Source organism: Sciurus carolinensis, chromosome 13, assembly GCF_902686445.1.
Source record: "Sciurus carolinensis chromosome 13, mSciCar1.2, whole genome shotgun sequence".
In the NCBI taxonomy this organism is placed as follows: domain Eukaryota; kingdom Metazoa; phylum Chordata; class Mammalia; order Rodentia; family Sciuridae; genus Sciurus; species Sciurus carolinensis.
Window position 1 is genome coordinate 92688609 of NC_062225.1, and position 16291 is coordinate 92704899.

Below are 16291 nucleotides of genomic sequence, written 5' to 3' on the forward strand. Positions count from 1 at the left end.
TCTGGAGAATCCGTCTTTATTTTCCTGAAATCGGGTGGTTTGAAGCAAAGCAAAATGGTTTCTACCTGGGTAACAGCGCAAAGGAACCTACATTTCAGTCTAACTTAGGCAAACCCTGGCCCCTGGCAAGCGGGTTCCCTTCCACACAGGACTTAAAGGCCTACAGTCATTCCAGACCCACCGCCACCCCCAGCACCTACCTACTGTGACGTTTAAGGATGGCGCTTACCACTGGACCAAGGCAAGGGCTCTGGGTCTCACCCTGTGGTGCCCGTGAGGGGGCCGCTCAGGCAGCTTCCTACAGACCTGGACACCTTCTGTCACTCTTTTCTGAGGCTCAGACACCCCGAGCCAGCGAGCCCCTGCACTCCCGGGCGGCGCGCACTGGCAGAAGGGACCCTGGCATGCAGCGGGCCGCCACGGACCGGGTGCCAGGCGCCTCAGACGCTCTCCTTGTCGAACTCGCACATGAAGTACATGGTGATGTGGCAGGCCACGTCGTTCCAGCCCCCCGAGGCCACCATCTCCACGCAGTCCTCCTCGTCGTAGGCGTTGTTGGGCTCGCCGCTGCGCCACTTGTTGAAGGTCTGCATGGGGGAGCGGTCCGAGTACACGAAGGCGCCCTCCCTCTCCAGGTCGTTGATGCCGATGAAGACGCGGGCCAGGCCCGCCTGGGCCAGGTAGGCGGCCATGAGGCCGTTGGCGGCCTCGTCCTTGGGCATGCTCAGCGTGCCCCCCCTGCCCTGGCAGGACAGCTGGGCGTCCGCGTACCTCTTCTCCTCCTTCACCAGCAGGTAGATCTTGCTCTCTGTCTCCCGCACGCCAGCGACAGCTGCAGGGGAGGGCAGGGCTGGAAAGTGAGCCCTTGCATTTCCGTCAACAGGCTTCAGGCCACGCAGCCCACAGGTGCAGGGACGGGGCGGCCGGCGCCCGGGAGCCACCACCCTGGGCTCCGCGCGGGGAGCTGGGGGAGGGGAAGCCCCAGGCCCCACATACCATTTTTTATGAATTTTAACTCGGTCGTCAGCTGGGTGACCTGGTTGTCCATCTCGCCGATGGCCTTCCTCAGCTGGCTGCACTCACAGGGGATACCTGCAGGAACCAAGACCCTGAGCGGCGCTGCAGACACCCGCGGGCCTTCCAGGCCACCATGGGGACGGCACACTCCGTCCTGAAGGCGAGATCAGCTTTGTGGTTTTAAGTGTCACCCAGTTGCAGGGGAAGGGCCAGGGAGGCTGGGCACGGCCCGTGTCCCTCAGGGAGGCTGAAGGGTGGCATACAGAGACACCAGCGCACGGGGAAAGGAGGAACCCAGCCAGCAGCACCCAGGACTGACGCCTGGCAGGAGCTGCAGCCAGTGGCACTGTCTACTCCGGAGCTGCAGGCGGGTGGCGCCACAGAAGGATCCGGACCCCGAGCGCGTGTCTGGGCATCCCCTGTGCACGGTGGGTGCGTGCTCGGGAGTGCCAGAGACCACCAGGGAGAGGTCGGGAGCAGCCACAGACACACAGGCAGCAGGAGGCCCGGGGGCAAGGTGCTGCTGAAGGACTGAGTGTCCCTCCCAGGACCACGCTCAGGGCCTGCGCTGTCTCCACTGGACGGGGAGGCAGATGGGAGGGGACTCAGACGCCCCGAGCGAGCACTCTGCAGAGGCCTGGATGGGGGCAGCTAGAGACCAGGAGCGGAGGCTGGCGGAGGCCTTCAGGGCTGTCCCGCTTCACACAGAAAGACTGATGGTAAATGGCATGAGGCGGGAGCTCACAGAGAGGGAAGAGCCCGTGGCCACGGGGCGGGAGGGACAGAACACAGCACGGACGAAAGAGCGCCCACACTGCAACTAGTCAGAGCCCACCCCTCCTCAGCCTCCAGGGAGGCGGGGAACGTCCCGGCACCTCACGTGCTGAACCTGGTCTGCATGCTGCCGTCCTCCCTGACACCTGAGCCCTGAGCCCTGGCCCTGCACAGCTCTAGGGGAACAGAGTAGGGCAGGAAGTGACAGCAGGTGCCCAATGGGGGCTGAACTCTGTGCCCCTGAGCTCACCCAGACATCCCTGGTGGCCCCCCGCAGGAGCCACCTTGGTGAGCACAGTGGGGCAGGCAGCTACGGGATGTCGGGGGCATCAGGATGCGCCCTCCGAAGGGCGCGGTGGCCACAGGAAGGGGGAGGTCTTGGAGCGCCCAGAGAGGAGTGAAAAGCCAGGGGCAGCAGCTAAGGGGCAGGCGTGCCTGAGCTAGCCAGTGTCAGAGGCTGCGGCTCAGGAAGGACCCCAGACATCCAGGCCGAGTAGGCTGATGAGAGTCCCCCGCTGCATGGACACCTGTTACTCGATGCTTCACAGTCGTGAAGTACAATTTAATACATTTTATTAAATCCATGGGCTGCGATGCCATACCTGGCTCTCCGTTAGGGCCAGGGGGTCCCATATCACCAGAATCTCCTTTTTCACCTGAAAAAGAATAGCAGAGTCAAGGTCACCACGCAGAGCTGACGTGCCCCTTGAGTAAAGCGAGTCACAGCTGAACCTTTCCTTCGGGTTTCAGGCCTGGCGTTCCCCAGACCCCCTTGCCGGGAAGACGGGGAGCACCCTCCCATGAACAGGCCCACGTGCTCATCCTGGGACCTGAGGAGCCACGTGCTCGCTGTTGGATCGACTCTGGAAAGCCAGGGTGCTCCTGGAGCCTCAGCTCCTCAGCGAAGGCGACCGGCTCTGATGCCAGCTCTTTCCTGCCCTCCCTGCAGCGCAGAATCCGGATGGATGCAGGGTGGCCGAGCTGGAGTTGGGCTTAGCAGCTGCCAGGTCCAGAAGGGAAGGACACTCTTGGAGCCTCTCGCGAACCCCAGTCCCTCCAGCCCTCTGCAGGCCTGGCCCAGCCTCCTGTTAGGTGGGATGACCGTGTCCTGCTCGAGCTGATTCCTCCCACAGTCTCCAAAGGCCTGAGAAACCACAGGTGGGCCGAGGGGACCGTGCTTCCCACTTCAGTGAGCTCTCCTGTGCACCATGCTGTCGAGGGCGGTGGCTGCAGACACAACCCTGGCCAGGCCCAGCTCTGACCCTGCACCCTGGAAGGCGAACCCTTAAGTCCTGCCGCCTGGGCACACTGCCCTCCCCCTCCTCTGTGGGCAGAGCAGCCGCTGGCTCTGATCTGAGTAGGCACTGGGCAGAATGTACCAGGCATGACACACAGAAACGAGACCCCGGCAGGACAGGCCATCTACCATTGTCCTCAGAAGCTCGGAGCCCAGGAGGTGAGAGGAGGCAAAGACGGCCACGGAGTACCTTTAGCGCCAATGGGACCGATCTTTCCATGGCGACCCACACTGCCCTTCTGTCCTTTGTCCCCCATGTCTCCTGTAGGAAATGATAAGATCAAAGTTGGCAGCTGCACAGGTGATCCAACACACCCTCTTCTCGCCATCTCATGCATGCACACGCACACGCATGCACGTGCACACGTGTGCACACAGCACCCCAGAAGCAGAGACTGGAAAACATTCTGGCTCTTAACCTCCCCCAGGTCCCCCAGGTCCTCTGTGACGGCGTAAGGGAGGGAGGGACGGTCTGTCCTCCACCCGCACCACGGTGCGACCAGTCTCTCCCCGTCCCCGGCTGAACCAGGACCACAGGACTCCACGAACACCACAGGCGCTCCTGGGAACGTGGGTACGAGCGCCCGATGGCTCAGCCTGGGCCCCACTCTGGCCACAGTCCAAGGGGACTCACAGGAGGCGTAGGCAGCAGGCCAGGAGGGCCTGGGTGCCCCCGCGTGCCTCGTCACTAGGCGGTTCCACGCCAAAGTGCCTGCTCCACACTCCCGACAGTGCCTGCCCACAGCCACTGGCCCCGCTGCCTCCTCTGTCCCCGGCAGGATGGAACAGGGCTGTTCCACACCCACCACCACCTGCAGGACTTGCCTCGGGTCACTGCACTAAGACAAGATGGCCGTCTTCACCCAGCCCTAGAACAAACTCCGAGGACAGTTTCTGAATCCTCTCTCCTCTTCCCCAGAGGCTTCCCACGCCTTGGCACCTCTCCTGCTGTCCGTGGGCACCACTGGCCACAGCAGACCAACGGCAGGCACAGCACTGAAGCAGACAGCTCAGCTTCGTGATCTCACCCCACACGTCCTGCGTGTGCAGGGTTTAGGCTCACTGACGGCCCCGCACTGCGGCAGAGACCAGGGGAGCTCAGTGCAGGGTGCTCCCAAGAGGGGTCCAGCAGCTCCGTGCAAGGAGGACTCCCCCAGGAACCCCCGGAGCTGCTGGTGAGCAGCTGCAACTCCCCTAGATCCACAGCAGGCCGAGGCCTGCACAGAGCGCAGCTCGGTGAGCTCGCTGACACCGGCGGCACGGGGGAAGGGCAGGGAAGTGGTTCTGGTGCACAGCTCGCTGGCTCGCCTGTGCTGTCCTGTGGGCTACAAGGAGCCCGCTGCACGGAGGCAGGCGGGCTCGACACAGCCAGTGCCTGTACAAGAACCGAGACCTGCCACTCTGGGGCGTGTGAGTCAGTCAGAGGAATCAGGACCAGAGGGCTGGAGCCCCAGCAGTCACTGGGGCCATGTGCAATGGGGGTAGCAGGGAGGGCAGGGCCCCTGAGGGACACCGGAGAGGAAGAGAGCTGGGAGTGGGGAGCAGGCGGGAGACGGGACAGCCTGAGGCCACACCTGGGTGGTCAGGGAAACAGGCAGGGTGGGACAGCTGAGTGGCAGCAAGGGGGAGTCCCTGGGCGGCCGGAGAGGAGTGGGCAGAGCCCCGGGGTCGGGCAGCCCCTCCACAGCAGCCGGGTTCACACCCTGGGGAGCTCTGGCCCCACCCGCTGTCAGCCGTGGGCGGGCGCTGCCTGAGTCGCTCTGCAGTCACCAGGGGACCAAGTGCCTGCCACCATCCGATCGCCGGATCCACCCCTCCCGCCAACGTTTTGCATGGAATCCACCCTGCGCGTGTTGAGTCCTGACACTACTTCAACCTGATTCTCTGCCGGCAAATACCTGGGCATCAGAGGGAGAGACCAGAGCAGCTTCCCGCCAACCGGCCAGTTGTCCCCTCACCCCCTGGAAATCACATCAGGAAAAGGGGCTCCCGAGGCCCTGGCCAAGCGCCCACGCTCACTGCGAGAGGGACACCAGACCCACTCCTGGACCACGGCCAAGGGCTTGCTTCTGTGCTGAGGGAGGAGCCGGGAGGACTGCAGGCTGCCCCTGGCCCTCTCCCGACACCCTGGGCCTGCACCCTGCCCACAAGTCCGTCCTGCAGACACAGTGGCCCTTCTCTGTAAAGTCCTGCTCTCCTGGGGCTGGGCTCCCTCGGCCTGGGCTCCTCGTGCAGACTGACACGCCCACGGCACTGGGGGCCCACAGGACCGGTGCCTCCTGCGGTGGACTAAGCCAGCCCCCGCTCCTATCTGAAGCCCCAGTGCCAGGGCGATGCTCCTTGGGGTGGGCCCTTTGGGAGCCACGATGGTTGGTCCTTGGGAGGAGGCGAAGGCACCCAGCTCTCGCTCTGCTCTCACCGGGAGACATGGTGAGAAGGCAGCCGTCCGCGAGGCCTCGCCAGGACCCCGCACGCTGCCCTCTACCTCTGGGGCTGCGAGGCGCGAGTGTCTGCAGCTCAGCCCCTCTGTGGCCAGCGCGCCTCCCGGCTCAGGACTGCTCGCATGGTCTGCTTGGCCTCCTGCAGAGGGGCTCTGTGGGGAACTGACGCCCCTGAAGGGCAGGTCTGCTACAGAGTGTCCTGCAGCCCTGCTGCCCATGCTCCGCCTGGGGACACCTTCTCCTCGACCTGTCCTCTGCTGGGCCCTGCCTGCAGCCTAGCACGGCCCCTGTTCCCGAACCCAGCGGAGCTGCAGGAAGAGTGGAGGGCGGCCTCTATCCTCCTTCCCGAGCCTGCATGGTTCTGGTCTCCAAGCCGTACCCCTGGAGGGTGTGGGCTGGGACACCCTCGCACTCCTCACAGTGGGCTCCCCGGGTTCAAGTCCAGAGCAGGATGAGTCCTGCACACGGTCCCACATCTTCCAGTGGAGGACAGAGGTCCAGAGACCTCAGGATCTGCCCAGGTCAGGGTAGAGCTGGGTCGGGGTCAGCCTGCCTCAGCACGTGAAGCAAAACCAGGCGGATGGTTCCAGCACCCAGGACACCACGGAGTTCCCGCCTGGAAAAGGGCAGGGCTGCCAGAACTCGGAAAAGGAAACAGTTCCACACAGCAGGAGCCCAAGCCGCTCCCGAGGGGCCTTCCCTTAAATGGGACTCTGGCTTTTGCAGATTCCCTGGGGAAAGATGAGAGGGCATGGGGCCTCCTGCCCACTGGGGGCTGTTTCTCTGAGGCCCTGAGCTGAGCCGAACATGGGGAGCATGGAGAAGCGACCCTGCAGCCCTCACCTCTGGCCCTCCCGCCCAGACAACTCCCCTTGGAGAAGGTCAGACCCCTAATCAGCAGGCAGACGGGGGTAATGAAGCTCGAGATCCCTGGGGGGAGAACCTGCCACACAAACGTACTCCACGTGAGACTGGGCCCTCCACGGAGGGATTCGTCAGCACCCATTCCATCAGCTGAAGGGCAAGGTCAGAGGCGAGCCGGCACCTGCTGTCCTAAATGAGTCATGACCGAGAGTGCGAGCGCAGCTTCAGACCCATCTAAATCGCAGAGCCCAACTAACAGGACCCGAGGCTGTTGCTGACACTGGGAGCCGGTCGCCAGCCAGGCACTGAGCTCGGCTCCTGTCTTGGAGAGGCACGAGACCAGGGCCCTGCGATGGGGCACTCAGAGGTGAGGCACAGACACAGGAAACTAGAGGCAGTGTGGACAGCCACAGCTCAGCAAGCAGGACACGCAAGCACTGCCCTTAGGGCCTCGGGTCCCTGGGGGCTTGCAAACCACAGGTGGCGAGGCCTGTCCCAGGGTCAAGCAGCAGGCCTGGGCTCCGGCATTTCTAGCAAGTTCCCACCTGGTGCCGATGCCACAGATCCAAGGCCACCATGAGGAATGCTAAGGTCTGGGGTGCAAGAAGCTGGAAGAACTGGGGCCCCCAGGAGGGAACCGGTCTGCACCTGAGCCCCACCACCAAAGAGCTGACCACCAGGGCAGGCGGCCTAGTCCCTCTGCACCTCGGTTTCCTCACTGGCAAGACTGACATGCTATGATGAAGTATGTCACAGCTAAGGAGCAAGTCCCCCGCCGGCTCTCCTGACGCTCAGGCCCCGTGCCTACCCTGCTGCCACGCACACAGCAGTCTAGCAGCCTGGTCAGCAGTGCAGGCTCTGAGCCTGGCTCCGTCCTCCCTCGTCACCTGTGTGGCCTCTGTACTGTGCCCCACCTACAAACCAGAGCTGGCAGCAGTGCCCTCCTAGACTCTGGGGGGAGGGAGAGCCAGGGGAAGAGCGCCTGGCAGCGGCAGAGAGAAGGAACGTCGCAGCGGCAGTGACTCCTCGTTGGCAGGCTCTCCAGGTGCCCCTGCCCAGAGCACGTTCCCCAGGAACCCCTGTGGACACTGCAGCTAGAGGGCGCCGGCCTAGACCCCAGCAGCCTCTCGGAGTCTCTGGCTGGGCCTCACCCAGCCTGCTCCCTGAAGTCAGCAGGGGCAGGCGAGAGGTAGCAGCAGAGGCACTTGGAAGCCCAGGGCTTTCTTGTTCCCTCGTCTATCACCCAGGGTAAATCAGGACACTTCCAGGACACGGTGCAGGACAGAACATTCCCACGGACTTGCGGTTTCAAGCTCACACCAGTCTCCGCCTCTACTAAGGCTAAACTTTGTCCTTCCAAAAACTCTGTTGAAGTCCTAAACACCAGTGCAACTGCTTTTTAAAAGAGGTCACTGAAGATAAATGAGGTCATAGGTTGAGCTCTGAACTAATAGGAGGCATCGAGACCCATGGAGGCTCAGCCACAGAGGAAGGCCACATGAGCACCACAGAGGATCAGGAGACACCCACCCTACTGGACTTTGACCTTGAACTTCCAGGCTCCAGAATTATAAGGAAATAAATCTCTAGTTAAACTGCTGGTCTGTGGTATTTATTGCAGCTGTACACACTTATGCATACATACCAACACATGTGCAAATATAAACACACACATACAGTTGCATGTCACATACCCTATACATGCACATGTGTGTATATATGCACCCATGAATAACTAATACTACATATGCACATGCACGTGGACATGGACACACATGCAAACACAAACGCTTATGTGTGTGTCCGTGCAAACATACATGTGTGTACAAGCACACAAGCATGGCAGTGCATCTACACACAAGCATGTGGGGCACATACGCACTGCACACACAGGAACCATGCATGTGCAGAGGCCTAACCTTGAACTTTGCACAACCCAAGGTCGCCAATCTGAAGCACAGAGTTGCTTTGAACCTAGGCGGCCGGAGCACCCAGGTTCCAGACCTCTGGCCACTCCTCGCTCAAGGCTGTACGGGGACCTGCTGCTGCTGTGAGCCACTGGATCTGAAGGACATCCGGTGTGTTGAGGAAGAGAAGGCCAGGGTCTCGAAGGTCCTGAACTTGCCAACTCTCCTCTCTGCAGCAGCCGGAGTCCTTTTCCTTAGCAGACAGGGGTTCCTGGAAAGCACCTCTTGGAAGCTGACCCCAGGCAGAACAGGGGTGTGGCTACAAACTCGGGGTTACCCCGGGGAGTGGATCCCAGTGAGAGCTCCCACACCCTCCTGCTTCCAGGAGGGTCTTCATGCTGCCGCTGATGACAGCCACCTTTTTGCTAGACCCAAACAGGGCTCTCCGGCCTCACTGGGACAGCGCCCAGGCCGCTCAGAGCCTACGCCTCCAAGCTGGAGAGCCGAAGACCAGGGCACGGGGTACCGGGACCTGCTGGCCTCCACCCCACAGACAGGCAGGCACGAGCTCGCAGCGGCAGCTCCAGCGGACCTGTGTGGCGACGCTTGCTGATGTTGAGGAAGACATAGGGCACGGTACTTCAAAGTGGAGCTGGGGCAAAAGAGCACCTAGAATTCGGCGTCCTCAGCGATTTTTAATGAAGGGTAGTGTGCCCCTTGCTGTGTGGGCCGCCCTCTGCCTTTCCCACAGGCCGGAGGGTCCCAGCTCTGACAGAGGGACAGGGCTACTGCTCGGCTCTTGCTGCAGGAGGGTCTGGGAATTAGAAAGCTGAGATGACACACACTCAGAGGTCACGTCGGCAGAGCTGATGGGCCATTCCCATACTGCCTGAGGCTGGAATCCTGTCTCAACAGGGGGCAAGGGACAGCAGGCGCCCGCCCTGCCTCCGCCTGGCCGCAGCACACTCTCCCCACAGGGGCTGCCACTGGGCAAGGCAGAGGTTCCGGCAGCCCCTCCCGCAGGCCAGGCACAGCCTGCAGCTGGTGGGAGCTGAGCCTTCCGGACCCTGACCACCCCTGTTAGGCAGCCCAGCCCCACAGAAGCAGGGCCCAGGCCTGTTAGGACAAGTGCAGCAGCCGGACGTCCTCCTGAAGCCGGAGCTATGCTTGACCATCTGCCACGGCAAGCGGAGAACACCGCCCAGCAAGGCCACCAGAAGCCTCGGATCACAGACCGGCTCCCTGGACCCAGGGGGCAGCAAGTCGAGCACACAGAGCTGGGGCCTACTGTCAGGCTGGGGTAACACAGAAATCAAAGATCCTCAAAGGTGATTTCACGTCAAGGTATCTTTCTCTGTCTTCATTTTATTCTTTTAGAACGGGTTCCACTATGCTGCCCAGGCTGGTTCCCACTCCTGGGCTCAAGCGAGCCTCCTGCCTCAACCTCCCAAGCAGCTGGGAACACAGGTGCGCACGCCACACCAGCCTTCAGGATCTACTCCCAACAACCGACTGATGCCCCCCAAAGGCCAGTCCCGCACTGGGTCCCGGAGACCCAAAGTTGAAAGCGATGACGTGCATCTGTCCCCAGGGACCCACCGGCTGCAGGGACAACAGACACATAAAGGGAAGGGTATGAGGTGCCCTGACCTGTGGTGCTCACGGAGCAGCAGTCACGGCGTCCACTGAAGGGCACTGGTCACTAACTGGCCCAGCTCCTGGGGCCACAGGAGAGGTGCCCCCACCTCCAAGCCAGGGGCAGCTGGGGGTCTCAGTCAGGTGGATCTCAGGTCCGATCTCGGGAGTGCTCCACGTGTGCCCTGCAGAGCCCTAAGGGCGGGCGGCCAGTCCAGGTAGCCACAGGCCCGATGCCCCGGGCAGCCAAGCCCCCTCCTCCGCAGCAGTACCTCCACCTGTTTCAAGCTGCTCTTCAAAACAGGTGTAAAAATCACAGACGCACTTTTCTGTCTCCCACTCGCCCCAGAGAATTCAAACCACCTTTCAGATCACCCCACTACCATTTAACTAACTTGATCTTACATGTGTAATATCGATCATATAAAAATATAAATACCGTTACGATATTTTCTGTCCAGAATGTTCTACTTTGGTTGAAGTGTAATTTGTTGTGTTTTAACAGAGCAGGAAAAAATTAGAGAGAGATGTGCAGGAAGAGAGAGGGAGGCCCGTGGAGGCTGGCAGAGAGGCAGCGGCCACACTGAAGGTCAGCAGTGCCCTCTTGGGTGGGGTGAGCGCACTGGCAGGGCCACCAGGACTGGAGCAGGTGCCCCGAGAGCCCAGCCCTGCACAGAGTAGAGACGCAGGGCTCCTAATCCTCGGCCAGAGAAGAGTTCTTAAGGGGCTTCAGGCAGGAAAGTGAGGCGCCAAGTCCACATTGAACTGGTCTCAAGGAGCAGGGGAGCAGGCCTGGGCCGTCCCGACAGCCAGAGCCAGAGGCCCCAGCAGAGCCCACCCCACAGTGCCATCCACAATACCACCTGCAGCCGGTGCCTGGCACACACCCTGAGTGGCTGCCTGCCTTCCACAGTGGGCATGGAAGCCACCCAGGCCAAAGGCCAGAGCAGCAGGGTCTGACCCTCGACCTGCCCACCAAGGCTGCCTGGAAAGCGAGCCTGCACCAGGTCTGGAGGCACAGGAGGAGCAGCGTCGTGACTGAGACCACAGAGATCTGCCCCCAGGCTTCTGGAAAAGTGCCCACTGCCGGACCATGTAAGAAATGGACTGAAGGAGCCAAGCAAAGTGTCCACCCTTCGGTTAGAGAGAGGAGGGGAGGAAATCACCTGAGGACCCAGGGCAGGGTAGGCTACCGGCCAGAGGACACACCAGAGGCACAGAGGCCAGGGGAGGCTGCGAGGCCTCACAGGACGCAAGGGCACAGACCTGAACAGGAAAGGGCTTGGAAGGAGTTGAAGGCAGAGCTTAGCCACAGGTGCGGTCACACTCTCAGCCGTCAGACACGAACCAAAGGCTGGGGAGAGGCTGTGGGCAGCCTCCGGCACCACGAGGAGCCAGGCGGTGGGGCTGTGTCCACATGGAAACTGCATCAAGACCTGTGGTCCTGGGATTGGCACTTGCGGCCCCACGGGACCCGAGGTGAGGTAGGACTGGGCAGCAGTTCCTGGGGAGGCAGGTTCCAGCAGCTCCCGGGCTTCTGAACACCCTGGTCCCAGGTCTGAGGCGTGAGTCTGCCAGGCTAGAATGGCCTCCAGCCAGGAGCCAGTCCTGGTCCTCCTGCTGGTCTCGAGGGCACCACTGCTGTACACTGGGGAACTCGGCAGGGCCAGTGCAGCTGAGTGCTGGCCTGGTCAGGACACCCAGGAGCTGCTGCCCAGCCTGGACCTCTCCTCACGGACCCTCGCTCCAGAGAGCAACCCTGGGGCAACCGAGCCAGGCACAGTGACCACAGCACCAGGGACTGCAGCAGAGCCCTGGAGAGCAGTCGGGAAAAGGGCTCCAGAAACATCCGAAGGGAACCCCTCACATGTCCTTACGAAACCTCATGAGTCTCCCAGGGATTTCAGAAGGAGTACCATCGGTACAAGTAGCCATCACGGAAAAACAACACTGGCCACAGCTACAAAGGAACATCTGTCAGTGACTAAAGACTGAAGGAAGAGACCACTTTCTGCAAATGGGGAACTGCACATTCTAAATGGCAAACGGAACTCGTGCAAATAATGGCTCACAGAAAACTCAGAATGGCCAAAGATGTAACCAGTAAAAAAAAAAAAAAAAAACGGTCAAGGAGTCTGGCCCACAGTTCCCACCACACTCAATGGTGAGAGCTGAAGGCTTTTCTCTAAGATCAAGAACAAGATAGGATGCCTCTTGTTGCCACATCTACTCAACGTAACACTGTAAGTCCTGGACAGAACAATTAGGAAGACAAAGAAAACGAGAAGCATCCAAATTGGAAATAAGTAAAATCAGCTCCGTTTGCAGATGGCATGGTCTTGAATGTGGAAAACTCTAAGGAGTCCATCCAAAAGAGCTACTCCCATGAACAAACTCAGTAAAGCTGCAAGAAAAAAAAAATCGGTGTACAAAAGCCGTTATCCATTTCTATACGCTAATGACAAACTATCCAAGAAGAAATCAAGGAAGTGATCCCATTTCTGTAGCAAAAGAGGAATGAGGCACTTAGGAATGAATTTAACGAAGGTGACAACAGATCTGTGCATTGAAAACCGTTCTCTCCTGCTCTCTCTCCCCCAACCCTCTCTCTCTCACACACACCCCACACACAGAGTGGAATATTGTTCAGTCTCTAAAAACTCAGGAAATTCTGCATCCGAAACCTGGATGAGCATGGCAGACCCTACATCAGGTGAAATGAGCCAACGAAAGGCAAGGCAGCACCATCTCCCCACAGAGAGACCGGAAGTTACCCCCAGAGCAGAGCGGGATGGGGTCACCAGGAAAAGTGCCCACTGCCGGACCATGTAAGAAATGGACTGAAGGAGCCAAGCAAAGTGTCCACCCTTCGGTTAGAGAGAGGAGGGGAGGAAATCACCTGAGGACCCAGGGCAGGGTAGGCTACCGGCCAGAGGACACACCAGAGGCACAGAGGGATGCATGGGATGCAGGTCAGATGGAAGGAGCTGTCCGTCATGAGATGAACAAGCTCCGGAGACCGAATGCACGCGGGGCGGCCACACCGCACACTGGTGTGCACAGGAACCACATGCACCCCAAAGCCCCCCATGCACAGGGGAGTGCTCGCCTCACACCCAGCCACACAGACGCCCCTGACTGAATACAAGGAGCTGTAAGAGAACCGGGGCTCCAGCAGAAACACGAGATACCCCGAAAGAGGGAGGGAGCATGCCCTCCTGCCCCGGGCACTCTGCTCCTTCTCTGCCTGGGCAGCTGCCCTCCCACACCCACCTTCTCCCTGGCTCCTGACAACCTCAGAAAGACGCAAGCCCCTCTCCCAGCCCTCCAGCCCTGGTGGTCCCACTTTGCAGCTGTCCCACAGCCTGGCCCGTCCCACAGCCGTGGACCTGCTCACTGTCTGCAGAACCCTGCAAGAGAGGCTTAGTAGATCTCTACTGACCAGAGCAATAAACCCCTGCTGGACACCAGAGAGGGCTTTGCGTGTGCAGATCAGGCCCTCCAGGATGGGAAGGGCTTGTAAGGGTGAGGAGGGACAGGGAGCATCCTGACAGAGGACGGTTGGAAGAGAGGCCAGTGCAGGGTGAGCAGCAACTGTCCTGCAGGGAGGGTGGTAAGTCAATCAGAGGAAGGGGACCAGAGGCAGGAGCCTGGGTGGGGCAGAGAATGAGTCGAACCCAACCTCAGCTTGGGAACCCAGACTCCTCTCAGGCTGGCGGGGAGGGCCACTGCACTACAGGAGGGACAGCAGCTGGAGCCACAGCGGGAAGCCACAGACCTGGACAGGCTGCACCTGGCTAGCGAAGGACTTGCTCAGTACCTTATCTCCCCTTAGCATCGCAGCCCCAAAGTCTAAAATCAAAGTAAAACAACAGTTTTAGTTTTACACAACAAGCAAGAGATCAGCAACTTTCTTGACTTAATAACTCTTGTTAAAAATATATGAATAAAGCCACCATCAGGAGGTTCATGCTTGCTGTACAAGGCTGGGCTCTCCTAACTCTGTGCTGGGCGGAGGCTGGTCTCCCTCATCTGTCTGGGGGGAGGCTGGGCTCTCCACCTCTCTAGGGGGAGGCTGGGCTCTCCACTCATCTGGGGGAAGCTGGGTACTGCTGAGACAAGGAGTGGCCGTGGGTTCAGGAGCACGGATCTGGGCTCCCAGCTCAGTCACCACACGCTGTGTGATCCAGCATCCGCGCCCTGCAGCCTCGTCTCTGAAGTGGTTCTCTGCATGATGCTGGATCTGTGATTCCTCCTGGAATCCCTGAGGTTCTGAGGTCCTGTTTCCACCCACAGAGGGGAGAAAACAAGCCAAACGGCAGCCCAGCCTGTCTGACGCAACTGGCCTCAGGCTCTGGCCCTGGGCTGAAATGCTTCTGACCCTCCCTCAGACTTCAGTTTGCTCTGGGCACCGAGGAGCCAAGGTAGTCCAGGTGTAGCACTTGGCCCCGAGCAAGGCATAGTGGGGAGGAGCAACGCCTGAGGTCCAGGGAGACCACAGGGTTCCAGTCCAGCCCCTGGCCCTCCACGGGAGCCTGGCCTCAACATGCAGAGCCCCGGTTGGCTGCCTTTCAAACCCACATGCATGGCGGGGCGAGGTGTGCACACCTGCACCCCCAGCTACTCAGACGGCTGAGGAATAGGATCACCAGGGAGGCCAGCCTGGGCAAAGTAGAGACCGTCAGAACAGTAGCAAGCCGTGCTGGGAGCGCAGCTCAGTGGTAGAGCACCTGGGGCCCGTCCCCAGGACTGCAAAGGGAAATATGTTCATGGGCCACAGCTCAGAGCACTTGCCTCGCAGGTGTGAGGCCCTGGGTTCCAGCCCAGCACCACAAAAACTAATTAAAAAAAAAAAAAAACTCGCGTCACTTCTACAGAACATGAACGCTGTTGGAAACATGGAAAACAGAGATGTAATAAAGAAAATTTTGAAGTCCACGACCCTAAAACCCAGAGTCATCTACTAGTGTTTTGGTTGGTTGGTTTCTGACATCTTTCTAGGTCTTCCTAAAGCTTGTTGGTCAGTTCTGCGTCCGCTCGCTCTTGCCCCTTTCCAATTCACTGGAGCGCAAGGCCAGGCCGGTCCTTCTTATTGTCACCTACAAAGGAGAGTCTCCTAAGTTCCCACTTATTCAACAACCCAGGTGAATCCCCTTGCGCTGCCCTACTCTCCGCCTACTGCGAAGGGCGTGGCCTCACAGCAGAAATGCTGGCTCTCGCAGTGACCAGGCCCCTGACGGAACTTGAAGGCCCCCGCCCAGCTGCGCCCAGACTGGAGAATGGTGTGAAGCACCGACTCCTGAGCGCGACTTTAAGGAGCTCCCCCCACACACACCCCTCCCGCTCCTTCCCGGCTCCTCCCCCACCCAGGCTCCTCCCCCAGCTCCTCCCCAGATCCTCCCCCATCCCATCCTCCCCCACCCCGGCTCCTCCCCGGCTCCTTCCCAGCTCCTCCCCAGACTCCTCCCCCGGCTCCTCCCCCGGCTTCTCCCCAGACTCCTCCCCCGGCTCCTCCCCTGGCTCCTCCCCAGCTCTGCCCCATCCCGGCTCCTCCCTGACTCCTCCCCCATCCCGGCGCCTCCCCCAGCTCCTCCCCGGCTCCTCTCCCCATTCCTCCCCCATTCCGGCTCCTCCCCTGGCTCCTCCCCGGCTCTCCCTGACTCTTCCCCCATCCCGGCCCCACCCCCAGCTCCTCCCCCAGCTCCTCCCCCATCCCGGCCCCTCCCCAGCTCCTCCCCCAGCTCCTCTCCCCGCCCCTCCCCCATCCCAGCTCCTCCCCGGCTCCTCTCCCCATTCCTCGCCCATTCCGGCTCCTCTCCTGGCTCCTCCCCCACCCCGGCTCCTCCCCAGCTCCTCCCCCATTCTGGCTCCTCCCCTGGCTCCTCCCCCAGTTCCCCGCCCAAACAGGGCTGCCAGGGCACAGGCCGCCGGGTGGGACTGACTAGCCCGACATTGGACGGCCACTGGAGCGGCCGTGTGGCATGGGACGTGCGCACGTGTGTACTAATGTGCAAACAGGATGCACACTCACACCAGAGTGACGGCCGCGCCGCACGAGGGAAGCGCCCGTGAGACGCGGAGCAGAGCAGTGGTCCTCGGCCTGGGCTGCCCGCGGTCTTCCTCGGCACCCAGGGCACTTCTCCAGCGCTCATTGCGATTATAGATCAGTAACATTTGAAACAAGGTGGTTCTTCAGTGCGGCCCAAATCCAGCTCCACATTGCCATGGCTTTGTGCTGGGGTTTACCAGCGGGGCCCACGTGGGGCCTCCCTGGTACACGGCCGCGGCAGGACTGAGCCTTTGGCAGCTTGGTCACCCCACCCGACTCAGCACACAGCACTCAGGAAACGTGGGAG

General features: G+C 60.7%; 1 protein-coding gene across 5 annotated transcripts in view; it reads right to left on the minus strand.

Moving 5' to 3' along the window:
• Colec11 (collectin subfamily member 11) overlaps positions 1–16291 on the minus strand; it is a 32380-nt gene continuing 16089 nt past the window's right edge. For 3 of the 5 annotated variants that reach the window (XM_047521879.1, XM_047521882.1, XM_047521878.1), the window contains 4 exons: positions 3279–3350; positions 2394–2447; positions 997–1092; positions 1–850 (listed from right to left, as the gene is read on the minus strand). In XM_047521879.1, the coding sequence (XP_047377835.1) occupies positions 441–850; positions 997–1092; positions 2394–2447; positions 3279–3350 (632 nt within the window). In that variant the 3' untranslated portion in view covers positions 1–440. The remainder of the gene's footprint in view (positions 851–996; positions 1093–2393; positions 2448–3278; positions 3351–16291) is intronic. The other 2 variants (XM_047521883.1, XM_047521880.1) reach the window with 1 other exon arrangement.